This window comes from Poecilia mexicana, unplaced genomic scaffold (assembly GCF_051168715.1).
Source record: "Poecilia mexicana isolate PSO_F unplaced genomic scaffold, ASM5116871v1 scaffold_10, whole genome shotgun sequence".
In the NCBI taxonomy this organism is placed as follows: Eukaryota; Metazoa; Chordata; class Actinopteri; order Cyprinodontiformes; family Poeciliidae; genus Poecilia; species Poecilia mexicana.
Window position 1 is genome coordinate 9,482,582 of NW_028263379.1, and position 15,996 is coordinate 9,498,577.

Below are 15,996 nucleotides of genomic sequence, written 5' to 3' on the forward strand. Positions count from 1 at the left end.
AAGTATACATTTGTAATTTATGTCTTCTCTCCTCTTCCTGCTGTTCTGTGCTTCAAAGGACGTTAATCTTCTGGCTTAGTTTACTAGCTTTTATAACTTTTCTTCTTGCAAGGTTTAGTCTTGATTGATTTTAGTCCAGTGAAAAGACTCTGACGGCCATCATTAGCCACCAACCACCCAGCTCTTCATAATAGTGTCAGTGCATGAGTTTGTTTTTAAAAGCCATTTTCCGGTTTACAGAACTGCCCTGCAGGTACATCTATTATTGTAATTCTTTTGTTTGTTTCTTTTTTAATTGTGGTTTTTGCTTGTTGGCTTAACATCCTGCTGCCTCTGTGTGCTGTCTGACAGAATCGGGTCAGAGTGATTTCAGCTGTTTGTCTGCTGTTAAAAACATGGGCCTTTCACTGGAAACAGTACTTAAAAAGCAGATTTATAAAACGTCATTTTTTATTTATTTTTTTCTCAGAAGTTAAAGCACTTCATCCAAACAGTGTGTCTAATTGCACTCTGTTGCTGGCATGTTCTGCCCCCAAGCTGAGAACATTCTTTGACAAGACATTTAGGAACAAACACTGGACCATAAATAGGTGAAAATTACAGAATATTGCCTTTAAAAGGTTTTGACGGAGTTGCCATTTTGTTTATTGTTTTCAGAGGAAGGTTCATTCATTGAGCACTTTAATTAAATTTCCTTGAACATTGGCTCATGATGGTGGAATAGACCGATGCATAGGTAAAGAGGAGAAACAGCGGGGCCTTGTTTCCAGCTGTATCACCAGGTAGTTTCTCTCTGTGAGAGAAAATCAGCAGTAATCCTCGTCTCATCAGCTGCCAAGTCACTATAGGGGAAAGATTTGCGATCTGCCCTCCTTCTTCTCGCCTTCCTTTGCCTCTTTCTCCGCTCTGCCCTGAACATTACTGTCACACACACCCTCTCAGAAAATGAAAGGTGTGAAAACCTTCCCAGCTAAAGTGGAAATGAGCCCTCCGGATGTCTCCGGAAGTGCTTGTGAGAGCCGCTCTCTTTGAGCCTCACAAGAAGACGTTTTCATTTTTCCTGCCAAGCAGGGCAGCGTGTGACTAGAAAAGGCCGAAAGCTCCTCCTGTTCGGTTTTCTGTGCAAAGCTTGACCGGTGCCAGAACTCAGCAGATCACAACAAAGACTCAGTGCATCCCACAGAGGACACTCTGCTGCCTCCGAGCTGCTGACATTTAGTATGTCACAAAGAGAAGAAGGCGTCCTAATCATCCTGAGTGATACTGATAGTCAGTATCACTCAGCAATATTAACATAAGTAAAGTCATTTTAACAAACAAACATAAAAAATATATAATTTGGCACATGCTGCTATACTTAAGTACTTTGGGAGTTTTGTGGAGTCAACAATTGATCTAAGTTTTACAGCTGAATTAACCATAAAATTGCAACAAAAATCCAAGCTTTCTGAATTCCCCTCAATAGATGGAGTTTAACTCTCTTTTTCTGCTCTTAACGTCTACATACATTGAAAGAAAAATACTCCAAAAGGAAGGTGGGATTTATTTGTGTGTGTTAATTTGTTGATTTTGTAACATGAGAGTAGTAATGAGATGCTAAAAGATAAAAACTTTTTTTTGTATTTCGCTGGCCAGGGACTGCAACTGCTGTGATTGGTTGGTTGTAAAAGTCGGAGCTAAAGTGTTTGTTGTGTTGCAGGATATTTCTGCTGTATCTCGTTATTACCTCTGAAATGATCATTTCTGCCCTGTCACCCGTCACTTCAATCAGGCCACCTTCTTTGCCCCCCCTCCTCTTTAATTTACTTTTGTGCCGCTATCACAACATGATAGGACAGGCTGTCATGTTTCTGTTTTATTTCACTGCGTTCTGATTGCTCTGTGGTCATGTATCTCCGACCTTCATCTCTGCGTTGGCATACGAGGGGCTGTTGTGTCACAGGATTCCTCTCCCAGGCTGATATGATCCTGTATTTATAGCCCTATTTTGCCTTCCTCCTCTCCAACAGCAGAACACTGATTCCTATCGTTGTTTTTTGGCAGCATGATAACTCACAGAGCTTTCTTAGCTGTCAAAATAACTCAGAGACTACCTGTGAATGTGTAAAAACAATAGGTCTGCGACACAAAGTGGGATTGCAAGCATGGATGGTGACGTGACTGTTTGTGGACGGATGTGGGCTTCTGGACCGGGGTACCTGCTGGGTTTGTTGTGGTCAATATGAGGGTCACGACCTGCAAAGACAGGAGGATTAATTTAATGTTGACAGACGCTCTAGGGGTGGAGGTCACAACCATAAAGTAAAAATCATTTTGTGACATTATGTTTTTAAGTGTTTTTCAGCCACATTCCTGTGCAGTTACTGGAGAAACATCCAGAGAAATAAATTGGAGATGAAGTCTGGGATCAGGTGTTTATAGCCAGACTCAAGCTAAAAATAATTTATCACATTTTCACTCCTGACCCTGACATCTTCTGCAGATGTTGCTTCTATTGGGGTTGTTAGATGTTTAAGATGATAGAAAGGAAAAAGACATTTCTCTTTAATTTGTTTCTAATTGTGCTGCACACGTTGTTTCACCTTTAAAGAAAATGAAAAATTAACAAGGACAGGGGGGGGGAGTGACTCTTCTTGAAGTGCTTTCTGAATAAAGACCAACAACCTTGAAGATTATGTGTGAGATGGGTTTTGATCAGTTTAAAGAGCAGTAAGTCAGAAACTCTTAACAAAAACCTGTTTTTAAATTCAATGTGAATCAGAGCTACAACTGTCACCTGCATATTCCTTTTTTTATTTATTTTTTACTAAACCTAATTTATTAAAATTCGACTAAGAACTTTGTCTGCTATAAATTTACTTAATCTGTACTGTCAGAAAAGGAAAAGAGACGTTGATGACCTCACCTTTGAAGCAGCTTTAGTCCTTTATGACTTTAGAAGACTTTTAATAAAAAAAACAAAAACTGATCGATCTTCGCTTCTGACACTCACCAGGACTCCAGGCTTATTCTCTCATCCAATGAGAGAAAAGGATGTTTTATCAGCAGGAGGGCCGATGTGATTCCCTGTGTTCGGATTGAGGGTAACATGAGGATGTTCCCCCTCCTCTCTTGTGCCGAATGGTTCAGGCAGGTCAGTAATCCTAGAGCAGACCCTGAAGCATATGGATGACAGGTTTAGAAATTAAAGTTCCCGACATTCTGTCACGGAGGAATTACTGGAGGAAGATGCGGTTGAAAAGGTTGTTTGTCTTCTGGTTATTTTGGCTCACCCTCCTCAACTTACCCTCCAGGGATCACCTGATGCAAACTCAGCTGTTCAGTGGAGCTGTTTTGACTCCTTTTAGAAGTGCTTAAGAGCATCTTGTAGCTAATTCATGATCTACAATATTGTTTTTTTAAAGTCTATAATAACTAATAGATGTGATTTTTACATTGACCCTACTGAAGCACAAATGAAGAACTAAACTTTCATAAAAGGATTTAATCTTTGTTTAGCCAATGAACTTTAAGGGCATTTTGTACACTATTCTGCTTCAAAAATTTTACTGCCAGATTCCAGAGATCAGCAGAAACAACAGACGATGTTTAGGATATATTGGATCTGGATATGTTTATGGAATCTCTTGTATTGTCAAACAGCTTTTCTGCTGTCCTCACTGTCCTTTGCGTTATTGCATCTAAACCTTTGCAGTGACTTGCAGTGACTTAGCTGGTTGGTTATAGACTAACACAAATGCAGTCCACACTTCAGATTTTCTTTTAAGAATATTTTTTAAAATTATGCATCTTTTTTCCATTCCATTTCACACTTACATGTAACTTTGAGTTGGTCTGCTGCATTAAAACCCAAGAAAGTACAATACAGTTTTTATGGCTGTGACAATTCAAAATACGGATAATGTTTGGGAGTATAATTCATTTGAAGGGCAGAGTTTGATATAAAAAAATATTTAAAATCTGACACGTTTTTGCAATTACTTTTAAGGATTCGTCCTCACTCAGAAAGTAAGACAGGCTTCTCTAATCCACTTTTTCTGTTAAGAGACATTTTAATAACATCAAAAGAAAGAGCTTTTATCTTCTGGTCAGAGAGCAAGAAACATTTGTTTTCTACTAATATGTAAATTAACTTTTTGTCCTGGTATGAGATATGTGTGGTCTTCATTATCTTCTATCTTTGTTCCAATCTGCTGGAGTAAAGCCAAGAATTGTCTTGGAAATGACTGATGGGCTTGAAGCTGCTCAGCTTGCCTTGTTGCTCCGGGGGCTTTGACCCAGATAAACATTTAGAGGATATATGGAAGGATAGATGGATAAAATCCTGGTCTGCACATTTTCCCTCCCAGTGTATCATCCTTGAAGCCCACAGAATAACAAGAATGAAAGATGCTTTTTGCTTGGCTGGTTCCAGGAGCAAAGGATCCTCCAACCGTGGCAGTGACATCATTTTTGGCTAGAGATGATCAGCAACGTGAAAAATGGTCCCCACAGAACATTTTCTTCTCTGTCTGCTGAGACTACAGGTCATGATGTGCGAAAGTGTGTCCAGTCTTGAACGGCTTCCAAATTTAAACCACTACCACATACCAAACAGTCAGTCTGGTTTCTGGTTCTAGACATTTCAGTTTGATCATTGAGTTGTAACTGAGAAATACTCCTCGCTGTGGTCCGATTATTTTTGCGTCTGTTTCAAACAATACTTTGACCAAGTGTGCACAATAAAAGTTGAGAAAATAAAGATAAAAAGAAATCTGAAATAATTGTTGTCTTTATACCCGCTAGATATAAATTGCAAGGGTTGATAATAAACACCATCTGGCTGAGCAGCCGTTAGGTTTACCTCTCTCATGTATGTGCACACAACATGCTGAGAGAGAGAAAGACGTGAAGCAAGACAAATCAAGGGGGGGTGCAGGATAAAAAGGGAAATATTCAGTATTAAAAAGAAGAGTGGTAGAGAAGTGATGGAGAAAAGTAAGAGAATGAGAGATGAAAGCAGATGGTGGGAGTGAGTCAGAAAAACTGGAGATTAAAATCACAGTATGTTAGATTATTAAGAGATTTGTGACAAAGAAAACAAGCCAACTCGCAGATAAATCAGGATACATCCGGGATTAAAAGTAAACTGTGAATACTGTGATGCAAATTACAAAAATAACACATTTATACACATGATGGAGATTAAAGTGGTGGAAACAAGGGAGGATCAAACTTTTCTAAGCCAGGCAATAAACAAAGAGAAGATTTTTGATTTACACCGCATTGCATAATTTTTTGTCAACAAAAAAATTTCGATTTGGGTTTCTAAAGCATTGTTTTACCTTGGTCAGTTCAACCAAAACTACCAGACAAGAATTTATTTCAATTCCACATGGTGTTACAATTTGATCAGCACTTTAATGCTTTAAAAGCACAAATTGACCTATAGAGATGTAATTTTGCCATTGATTTAAAAAGGACACTATACTGTACACTACCACTAGACTGTGAGTGTTCAGTTAGATGGTAGCAAGTTTAAGAGTAATAATATTTTGAGTGGGCCTCTCTGGATACTCTGGCTTCCTCCCACATTCCAAAATCATGACTGTTAGGATAACTGGTCTGTCTAAATTGTCTTTAGTTGTGAGTATTTGCATCATTGTTGGTCCTGTGTCTCTGTGTTGCCCTGTTATATACAACTCATTCTCAGTTCCTCCTTCCTGGTTCCTCCTGTATAATCCTGTTACTTCCCTGTGGTGCCTGGTTCCTGTGATTATTTTTTATGGTTCTGCTCTGACCTATTGTGCTGCTTGTGATTTTTCTATTTTTTTCCCTATAATTTTTTCATTAAACATTTTTTAATATAATACTGGTACAACCTCAAACTCACATCACGACAGTCCCTGCAGCTACAAACCTGCAGGGATTATTACTCTTAAACTTGCTGAATAAACCTTGAAGGTTGTTTATCAAATTAATATTTGTTAACCTCAAAATAATACATAATGCAGCAACATTGTTAAGCTGAGACTAAAAACAGCTGCATTCAAATCCCTTTTCACCGAAGTAGAACTGCTTGTAATATGTCTGAACACGTATTTAAGTGTTTATTATGTGATTAGGTTTTTATGGCTTGCAGAAACTGCAAAGACGAGACAAACTGTTTCCGTGTTCAAACAGATCCCTCATTTAGCATGCTTTTACTCACACATGCTTCAGCAGATAAGATAAAGCATATCAACCGTTTGAGACTGCTTAGGCATCTGATAAACTTTAATCTGTGCATAAACTAGACTATCTGGATTATTTCTCATGTCTGAGCCAGTTCTGCTTTAAGTCAGAGCTGTTTCACTATTAATTCTGGGAACTCTTCATAACATCTGTCTTAAGTTTCAGCCAAAAGTTGAGTAAATTCAGTTTTAGACGTCAGAGAAGATGTCTAAATCATATTAACTTGTGTGATATTAAAACTTTACTCAATTGCATAACCTCAAATAACAGCAGAGCATCTTTAACTATCTGACTTTTCTGAATATCATGCATCATTTATGAAACTCAATTTTTACAAGTGAACAGCAGACCAGTAATAAGTCATGTGAGGCATATGTTGCTTTTTTCAGTTTTTTCACCTCAGGATGCAAAGAAAAAGGTAGAAAAGTGTCAATCAGCTCTGTTTCTTCAAACATATGTATTTAAGATAAACCAGCTGCTGAGACTTTCTCATTAAGCAGGTTTTTTGGGGGGAAGAGGGAGCTGAACCTGGACAAGACTGTCAGTAAAATATGGGCTACAATTATTAACTACCACCGACTGACATGAGTCAGTGTTGCAAGATGAATTAAACCCAGTAGCATCATCCCTAAATGTTTGTACTCACTCAGACTCAGGTTGGAGGAGTTATAGCAGTTTAAAAATTAAGGACAGAGATACAGTATTAATTACGGCTCTTGCAGAGGATGGTGCAATTTGTCAGATCCTAAAGGACGATAAGACATGCTTTATTCCTGCAGTCTGTCAGATATTATGTCTTGAGGTTGTCTTTAATCATGTCTGCTCTTGATTTAGCATCTACATCTGCAAAATATCTCATATCTCTTCCAGTGTCATTTTTATGTCTGTTGTTGTGCTTGCCAATGCCTAAACCATGGCGGAGACCAAATTAACACCTGCATCAGAACAGCAGTGTTTCACTACGAAACCATGGCCATTCTTATACCAACAGATGGACGGATCGATAGCTCTGCCTTGAAGTTTTGTTGTTTCTCCTTGTTTCTTAGGTGGTGATGAAGAGAAAGACTTTGACATCCAAAGGAACGTAGGGACGATCTCAATCGCCAGAAAACTCAATGCTGCTCGCCGCTCCAACTACAACCTGACGATAGAAGTCACAGATGGCCACCGTAGCGCCACCACACAGGTTAGAAAATATAAAACAATAAAAATATAAAGCAAACCACAAGAAGCAATGCTAACACATAAAACAAACAAAAACACATTTCCAGAACATAAATTAAAAACTCTGAAAGTTCCTATTATTCTCAGCTGCAGCCATAAAAAAACCTTTAACTTTTACTTTGTTTTGTGCTTTGATGTGCCCGGATCAAAGACATCTGAAGCATGGTATTATATGAAAACTGAAATTTTCTATATTGTCTGCTCTGCCTGTTTTAAGCCATAGCAGAAACTTTTCCGTTCTCCTCTTACATCTGTAACCAGAAGACAGTTGAACTGACATGTCTGTTTGATCAAATGAGACATTTTTTCATGACTTATAAGGTCGTTTTTTTCCTCTATTTTTAAAGTTATGGTGGTGTAAACTAACAAACAAAGGCTGAATTTGTCTAGATACCTTAATTTAATTAATCTTTAGCAGCTGATCAGGTGCTGCAGGTGATGGATCTTTCATGATTTTTCTTCTTTCATTTTTCAATCCTGTGTCCAATCTGCAGGCCAACATCCGTGTGTTGGACATGAATGAACACCGACCTGTCTTCCTGAAACCGCTGTATGAGGTGAGAGTTGATATTTAATCATACAGAGAATGATCCTCCAAAGGTCATGCATGAGTGCTTATAATGGGGATGTTGAGATGTAAAGCACCAGCAGAGACGCGTCAGCAGAAATTGAATATAATACAAGTTTAGACAGCCATTGATGTTGAAATGACTTCTAAAGAATATAAGTAAAAGCAAACATTAAAGAAAACCAAGATTTACGATGTGTTATTCTTTCAAAAGCTCAATGTAAATAGTGTTATTTTTAGCTGAAATTCCTGTCTACATTTCATCCAGAAAGGCTATGACCTGCCTTGCTGGATTTCCTTACAGAAATCTGAAATGTGTTAGATTCTCAGTTGTGCCCTTAAGTACAGGATCTTTGTGGATAGATCCAGAAAGAGATAAACAACTGAAATAGATCACTGTTTAAGACATGCTTTACTCCAGGTTAAAAAAAAATTGATACAGAAAATAAAAAAGAGGCAGATTCAGTACAGCAGCTTTTCGCCTAACATCTGTATAAAAACTGAATAGGTTCCTGTTAGACTTCCATAGAAAGATGTTTTGTGGATATTTCATGATTTGCTAAATGTGTATAATTTGCTGCTTTTGTCATGCAGTTTGTCATCCATATTTTGTCACGTGAAAAAGAAGAAAGGTTTTCTTTCTGTGCTCTTTCATCCATTGCTTAACAAAATTTGGAAAACTGAGGCCTTATAAAGCATTTGGTTCTTGAATTTGAGATGAACAAATATGAATAACCTGGGTATGTCTTTGAGACAGCAAGGAAAGATTTTAAAAAGCTACGTTCTATGTTTTCTGACAACTTTACAACACTTTTATTTCTCTGTCTGCAGATGAGCTGACTCTTTTAGCTTGATATTCCTCTTCAGCTCTACTCCCTTCTTACCTTACTTCTTTATAAGAACCATCAAGAATCAAAACACAGTAAGTGTTTCCAGACTGCTTTGTGATCATCTGCTCTTGTCCTTAAGGTGAGGGTTCCTGAAGACACGTCCCTGTGGAAGGACATCCTGCAGATCAGCGCTAAGGACGATGACACCAACAGCAACCTGCTGTTCTCCATCCACAGCAGCCTTCATCCGGACAGCACCAAGTTCTTTCACCTGGATCCAAAGAATGGCATTCTGGTGATAACGGAGAAGCTGGACTTTGAGAAGATCTCTATTCATACACTCATCATTATGGTAACCATTTATTATCTAATGATAAAAAGTTTTAAAAATAAGACTTTTTGAATTTTGCACTGATGATAGACTGGTGGGATTTAATTGGTAAAATGTATGATTATGTTAATATTTAGTTTTTATAATTAAATTTTCTATATTTGTTGCAAAACAACAACTGTTTGTTGTTAAAATAACACTTATGTTTGATAAAATATATCAGGTATTAAAAAAATAGAAATATTTAAACACTAAAGGTTTTGGTTGAAAAAATATGTAACTTAATAAAAATATAAAACAAATAGCAAAACAAAGATTTTATTTCTGCTATAATAAATGACAACCTCTTAATTTTATTTTGTTTTTTAAATAAAACCTTGCTACAGTGTTTGGTTTGGGAATGTAGAGGCCTTTTACCTCTTCACGCGCTGCAATATTAACTCTCTTCTTCAGGTGCGTGACCAGGAGATTCCAATGAAGAAGAATTTTGCAAAAGTGGTGATTCATGTGGAGGACTGTAACGACCACTCTCCAGCTTTCCTCAGCCCCCGTTATGAAGCTAGCATCTCTAATCTGGCCCCTGCGGGCTCTGAGGTTGTCCGAGTCAAGGCCCTAGACAAGGACATGGGGAGCAATGCAGACATCAGCTACTCGCTGCACTCTGGTGAGTTGCCCAGGCTTATTTTTATATTTTATCTGCGCTTGCTTCTTTTCACCTGAACGCTGCTTCACATTCATTTAGCTATACAAACCTGCTCCTGGGAGATGTCTCCGTTGTATCTGCAGTCTTTAAATCTTTCACACTGGGTTGTTTGGGATTATGGCGGATCACGGGTAATCAAAGATCCTGGGAATGTGTGAGACAGAGAATGATGCTTCAATGCCAGCTGCTGCAATCAAACACATTGTTGATTTAGTGTTTTATACAGCAAACGACATCCATCTTTGTAATTGTCTTATCTCAGATTCATGCTTGTGAAGTTAAAAATGACCACTGGTGTGAGATAAATGTCACTGCTCCCAGAACAGTTTTTAAAGTTTAAGAGACAACAGAAGAATCAATGAGATAATACTGTTATCACTGAACACCGTGAAAAATAAATAGTTTTTTTTCTGTACCTATTTTTATATAAAAATGACTTAATCATCAAAAACTAAAATTAGGAAGGTTTTTTATGTATAACATAGTATGTCTTACCTTCCTGCAGGTAACATTGACAACATCTTCTCCATTGATCCTGAGCTGGGCTCCATCAGCGTTTCCAAACCCCTGGACCTTCAGCCTCAGGACCAATTCCACTTAACAGTAAAAGCCAATGATCAGGGTTTCCCTCAACGTTCTGACCTCTGTTCTGTCCACATCCACATCCGCATTTCTGATCAAACACCACCCATCTTCCCCGCGGATGAATATTTAACAGAGGTCAGTGAACTAAGAGCTCCCGGCACACCAGTGGTCACCATCTCTGCCTCCAGCCCATCTGCAGTGCATTATGGTATAGAGAGTGGAAACTTAAATGACACATTTCATATCAACCCCTACACTGGCTTGATTTCCACCAAAAGATATCTTGATTTTGAAACCAGGGAGTCCTACAAGCTCAAAGTTACAGCTTCCACAACAGCTGGAGCCATGTCCAAGACTCTGGTCCATATCTATGTGATGGATGAGAATGATAATGCTCCTGTATTTCAGCAGAAGGAGTACTTGGGTCAAATCAGTGAATCAGCTCCTGTAAACAGCATAGTGACGGGGAAAAGAAGTGCACCGCTGGTAGTTCAGGCATTTGATGCAGATCGAGATTCAAATTCTCTGCTGACATATCTGATCCTTGAACCGGAAGCGCAGAAAGTTTTCAAGATTGACCCAAGTATGGGTACCATCTCTTTAATTTCACCAGTTGACTTTGAAGCCAAAGCTGAATATCACCTCACAGTACAGGTGAAGGACTCAGGGGAACCATCACTGTATGCAGCAGAGCCTGCCAAGGTCACTGTACGTGTCCTGGACCTTAATGACTGCGCGCCACAATTCACCGCCTCTGTGTATGAGTCATCTATCATTGTCCCAGCCGTCAGAGATACTGAGGTTGTACGTGTCACGGCCCATGATGGAGATTCAGCAGTCTCATACAGCATCTCTGAGGGAAATCTTCACAATGCCTTCTCGATTGATCCCAATGCGGGAGTCATAACTGTGAGCAACGTGTCCGAGTTCAGGTCATTTTACCAGCTGACTGTCAGAGCTTCAGATGGCCTCTTTAAAGATTCAGCCACTGTCAACATAAATGTAACTGAGCTGATGCCAAGTGATCTAGAATTTCAGCATAAAATTTACTCAGCAAGCATTGCAGAAAACCTAAATACAGTGAAAACTTTGGCAGCACTAAAAGTCTCAGGATGCTACCTGAATGAGCCTCTTTTATATTCAGTCATCAACCCCATGGGAAGGTTTACTATTTCCCAAATGTCAGGGGTTCTTGAAACCACCGGCATTCCTTTTGACAGAGAGGAACAAGATATTTATAACGTAGTGGTAAAAGTTGAAGACACCAGAACCCCACCCCGAACAGCAACAGCTCAAGTCAAAGTTTTTATAGATGATGTTAATGACAATTCTCCACAGTTTCTAAATTTGCCTTTTTCAATGATGATTTCTGAAGACTCCGAGCCAGGAGATGTTTTGTACCAAGCAACTGCCATTGATAAAGATCTGGATGAAAATGGATCAATCATGTATTCACTGGAGGAGGATTTTGACCTCTTCAGGATAGATCCAGATGTGGGTGATGTATCCCTTCAAAGACTTCTTGATTTTGAAGCCCTGAATAAATACATGTTGACTGTTGTGGCGTCAGATGATGGCCTGCCAAATCATAGCACCACTGCTCAGCTCACTATTCAAGTAAGGAACAGAACCAATCCAGTTTTTCAGACTCTTCTTTATCCACTGAGAGTTCCTGAAAATGTTCCCCCATTCACCACCATTCTGCATGTTCAGGCCAGAAACCCTGAGGGATATCGGCTCATCTACAATCTTGAGGAGGAAAATGCTTCAAAGCATTTTCACATTGATTTTAAGACTGGAGTTCTGACCGTAACCAATCCTCTGGACTATGAGAGCCAGACAATGCATTTCTTGACAGTTCGAGCTACTGACTCTGTTACCGGAGCGTTCTCAGAGGCGTCTATTGAAATTGTAGTGGAGGATGTGAATGATAATCCACCACTTTTCCCACAGCTGACTTACAGTGTGAGCATTGCCGAAGGGCTTCCAATCAGCACCTCTGTGATCCAACTCAATGCGACGGACAAAGACTCTGGCAGAAATAAAGATTTGACCTACCGGATCGTTAAAACTGAGGGAAACGAAACTGATTTCTTTGAGATCAATCCTAAAACTGGATTGATTATCACAAAACAGGTCCTGGATCATGAAGACATTGAACAGTTTAATTTGAAAATCAAAGCCACTGACAATGGGACTGTTCCTCTTAGTAGCGAGGTGATGGTTTTTGTAAATGTCACTGATGTCAATGACAATCCTCCTGATTTTGTCAGTTCTCAGTATGAAGCTACTTTAGATGAAATGACCAAATGTGGCCACATTGTTATTAAAATTCAAGCTTCAGATCCTGACTCTGAAGACCTCAATAATCTCAAGTACAAAATAATTTCAGGTAACAAGGATCGATACTTCAACATCAATGAATCCTCAGGGATCATCTCCTTTTCCAATGTTTGCAAGAGGAATCTAGATCCTTACTACAACCTGACTGTGGCTGTATCCGATGGAGTGTTTCAGAAAACTGCCCCAGTTAGTATTGACATGATTAACAGAAACAGGCACAGTCCTTACTTCAAAAAGAGCATCTACGAGGCAGAGCTGGCTGAAAATGCAGAAGCGGGAACTCGTGTTATCCGACTGGCAGCTATCGATCCCGATGATGGGCCATTTGGAAGTGTGGACTACACCATCATCAACAAACTTGCTGATGAGAAATTTGCCATCCTCGAAGATGGTCAGATTGTTACAACTCAACCGCTTGACAGAGAAAACCCCACCCAGAAAGTGATAGCAATAAAAGTGATGGCAAAGGATGGTGGTGGAAAAGTGGCCTTTTGCACAGTCAAAATTATTCTCACAGATGAGAATGACAATGTGCCTCAATTCAAAGCATCAGAATACCAAGTTTCAATTCAGTCGACTGTAAATAAAGGCTCTCCTGTCATTCAGATTATGGCTTATGATGCTGATGACGGTAAAAATGCAGATGTGACCTACACTGTGGATGAAGCTGAGGAAGTTGTAGAAGACATCATTGAAATCAACCCTTTCACAGGAGTGGTCAGTGTGAAGGAGAGTCTGGTTGGAATGGAGAACAAGATCTTTAACTTTAAAGTGAAAGCTCGTGACGGCAGCCTCCCCTTTTATAACTCCACTGTCCCTGTTCAGCTGAAGGTGGTTCCTCCAGAGGTTCCCCTGCCAAAATTCTCAGAACCACTCTACACCTTCTCTGCTGCAGAGGATTTTCCCATCGGGTCGGAAATTGGTTCAGTGAGGGCCGACTCTGACATGCCTCTCATCTACAGTCTGGTCAATGGGAATACTGTGGAAAGCAATAAAGACAAAGTTTTCAGCTTGGACCAGGAAAGTGGCACTCTGCTACTACAGAAGACCATAGACCATGAAAAGACAAAGTGGTACCAGATAGATGTGATCGCTCAGGGGAACCATAACGGGACAGACGTTGCATCGCTGGTCTCTGTCAGCATCCAGGTCCAGGACGTGAACGATAACCAGCCCATGTTTGATGCCAGCCCATACAGAGCCTTCCTGGCAGAAAATATGCCTGCTGGAACCACTGTTATTCAGGTGAGACAAACCAGGCTTTCTTTTATAGGTTTACTTCTTCCAATGTATTGAATGCATTTAATAGACCAGGGTCCTCTGAAGTTCAAGGAAATGCCAAAGTTCTTGTTGAACAGAGAAGCGTAAAATGGTGTCTAGTACAGTGAGACATTTGCATGTCTACTGCTTATACATGGACTGAACATAGATATACCTTTTCTTTATAAGATATCTGCATAGACTGTAAGGAATGTTGAGAAAACTGGGTATGAATAAAGGTCTAGAAAACAACTGCATCCCTGAAAAAACTTTTAAAAAGACATTCAAGTAGGTTCTGGTGTTTTACTTAAATGTTTAGATATCCCGTCAATGTAGCTATCTTTGAAAGTTATTGTCTTTTTTCTTGTTTATTGTGCCAGCATCTGGCACCTAGAGGTCTTAGCACTTACTTTAACCTCCACTTAAGTGTTTTACCATCCATGTCACAATAGATTTCTGCACAAAATATGCTAATGGGTCTCTGACCTCTAGGTGACAGCCAATGATCCAGACACAGACACCAATGGCATGGTTACCTACAGCTTGGAGATGCTGCCTGATGACACTGAGGTTGACATCAATGAGGTGTTTGCCATTGAAGGAGAAAGCGGCTGGATCACCACTCTACGAGAAACAGACTGCGAGACTTTCAGAGTCTACAAGTTCAATGTGGTTGCCACAGATCATGGAGGAGATGTCAAGCTATCGTCCAGCGTCCTCGTGGAGGTGATGGTGACAGATGAGAATGACAACGCGCCAAAATTCACGGAAGATGTATACCACGGGTCAGTGGTGGAGAATACCACCCCATTTGAGCCAATTGTTTCAATGACGACCACAGATGCTGACGTGTCCCTGGAGAACCGCTTGGTGACATGTTATATCACAGGTTTGTATATCTGACTCACAGTTTGCTTTACTGCACTGTGGGATGTGGTTATCTGCTCAAGCAAGCATACATGTTTTCATCAGTGAAATCACATTTTTGCTCTGAAGATCTGCTGCACTGTGGGATTTATAAAGACATTAATAAGGCAAAATGAAAATCTGTGTTAATCACCCTCAACTGAGTCACATTATTCCACCTCCAATTAATCCCAAAGTGGAGCAGTGTGACAACACAGGAATACCAACTGGATGCCCTGCAGCTAACAACACAAACACAGCCTTGAATTAATGCAAATCCAAGACAGTTAAACTTCTCTGAAGGAGCTCTGACACAGAGATGAGTGTTTGTGCTGGAATTATTTACAATGGAAGGGCTCAGCTTACGCAAAGTCTCAGTTGTCACAAAATATATATATATATATTAAAACCGCCCACATACTGTGTTAATTTATTTAAGGTTTGTCTTATTCTAAATCAATAAGAATTTGTTATTTTCACTGTTGATTTCCAGTTTGCAGGGCAAATGTTTTTTCGTTTTGTCTTAAGACAATATTACTAATAGTACTAAAAGGAGTTAACTTTTTTCTTTGTTAATGTCTTAACACTTAATGTCTTACGTTATAACAAAAACAGTGAATTGTATACTCATATTCTCATTCTTTTAACAGCTATTACACAAAATTTACACAAAAACATGCAACAGCCACAAATATGTAAAACTGGAAATCTGGTAGTGACAGTACATAGATATTTTTCTAAATTAAAGCTCTGATTTTTTTTTATTGTTGTTAAGGCTTCAACGGCAAATAAACGTTCTACATTTTGCTGTAGAAACACAACTTTCACATAAAAATGTAACAAAAAAAAGGAAGCTAAATGCATGTTCCCGTAAAAACTGGGAGAATGTCAACTTAATTTGTGGTATTTCCAGTCTTATGTCAACATTATAAATTAAAATCAGCATAAATTATAACTCGGGGGCAATTAATGTTGGTGTTTGTGGAATATAATCCACTTAATGTTTTATCTCTGCCAAAGAAAACCTGTGGTA

At 39.2% G+C, this 15,996-nt stretch overlaps 1 protein-coding gene across 1 annotated transcript in view; it reads left to right on the plus strand.

Moving 5' to 3' along the window:
- Positions 1 to 15,996, plus strand: part of fat2 (FAT atypical cadherin 2) — a 94,236-nt gene that overhangs the window by 33,645 nt on the left and 44,595 nt on the right. The window contains exons 7-12 of the mRNA XM_014997806.2: positions 7,260 to 7,399; positions 7,932 to 7,994; positions 8,975 to 9,187; positions 9,620 to 9,830; positions 10,375 to 14,042; positions 14,550 to 14,946. Coding sequence (XP_014853292.2) covers positions 7,260 to 7,399; positions 7,932 to 7,994; positions 8,975 to 9,187; positions 9,620 to 9,830; positions 10,375 to 14,042; positions 14,550 to 14,946 — 4,692 coding nt within the window. The remainder of the gene's footprint in view (positions 1 to 7,259; positions 7,400 to 7,931; positions 7,995 to 8,974; positions 9,188 to 9,619; positions 9,831 to 10,374; positions 14,043 to 14,549; positions 14,947 to 15,996) is intronic.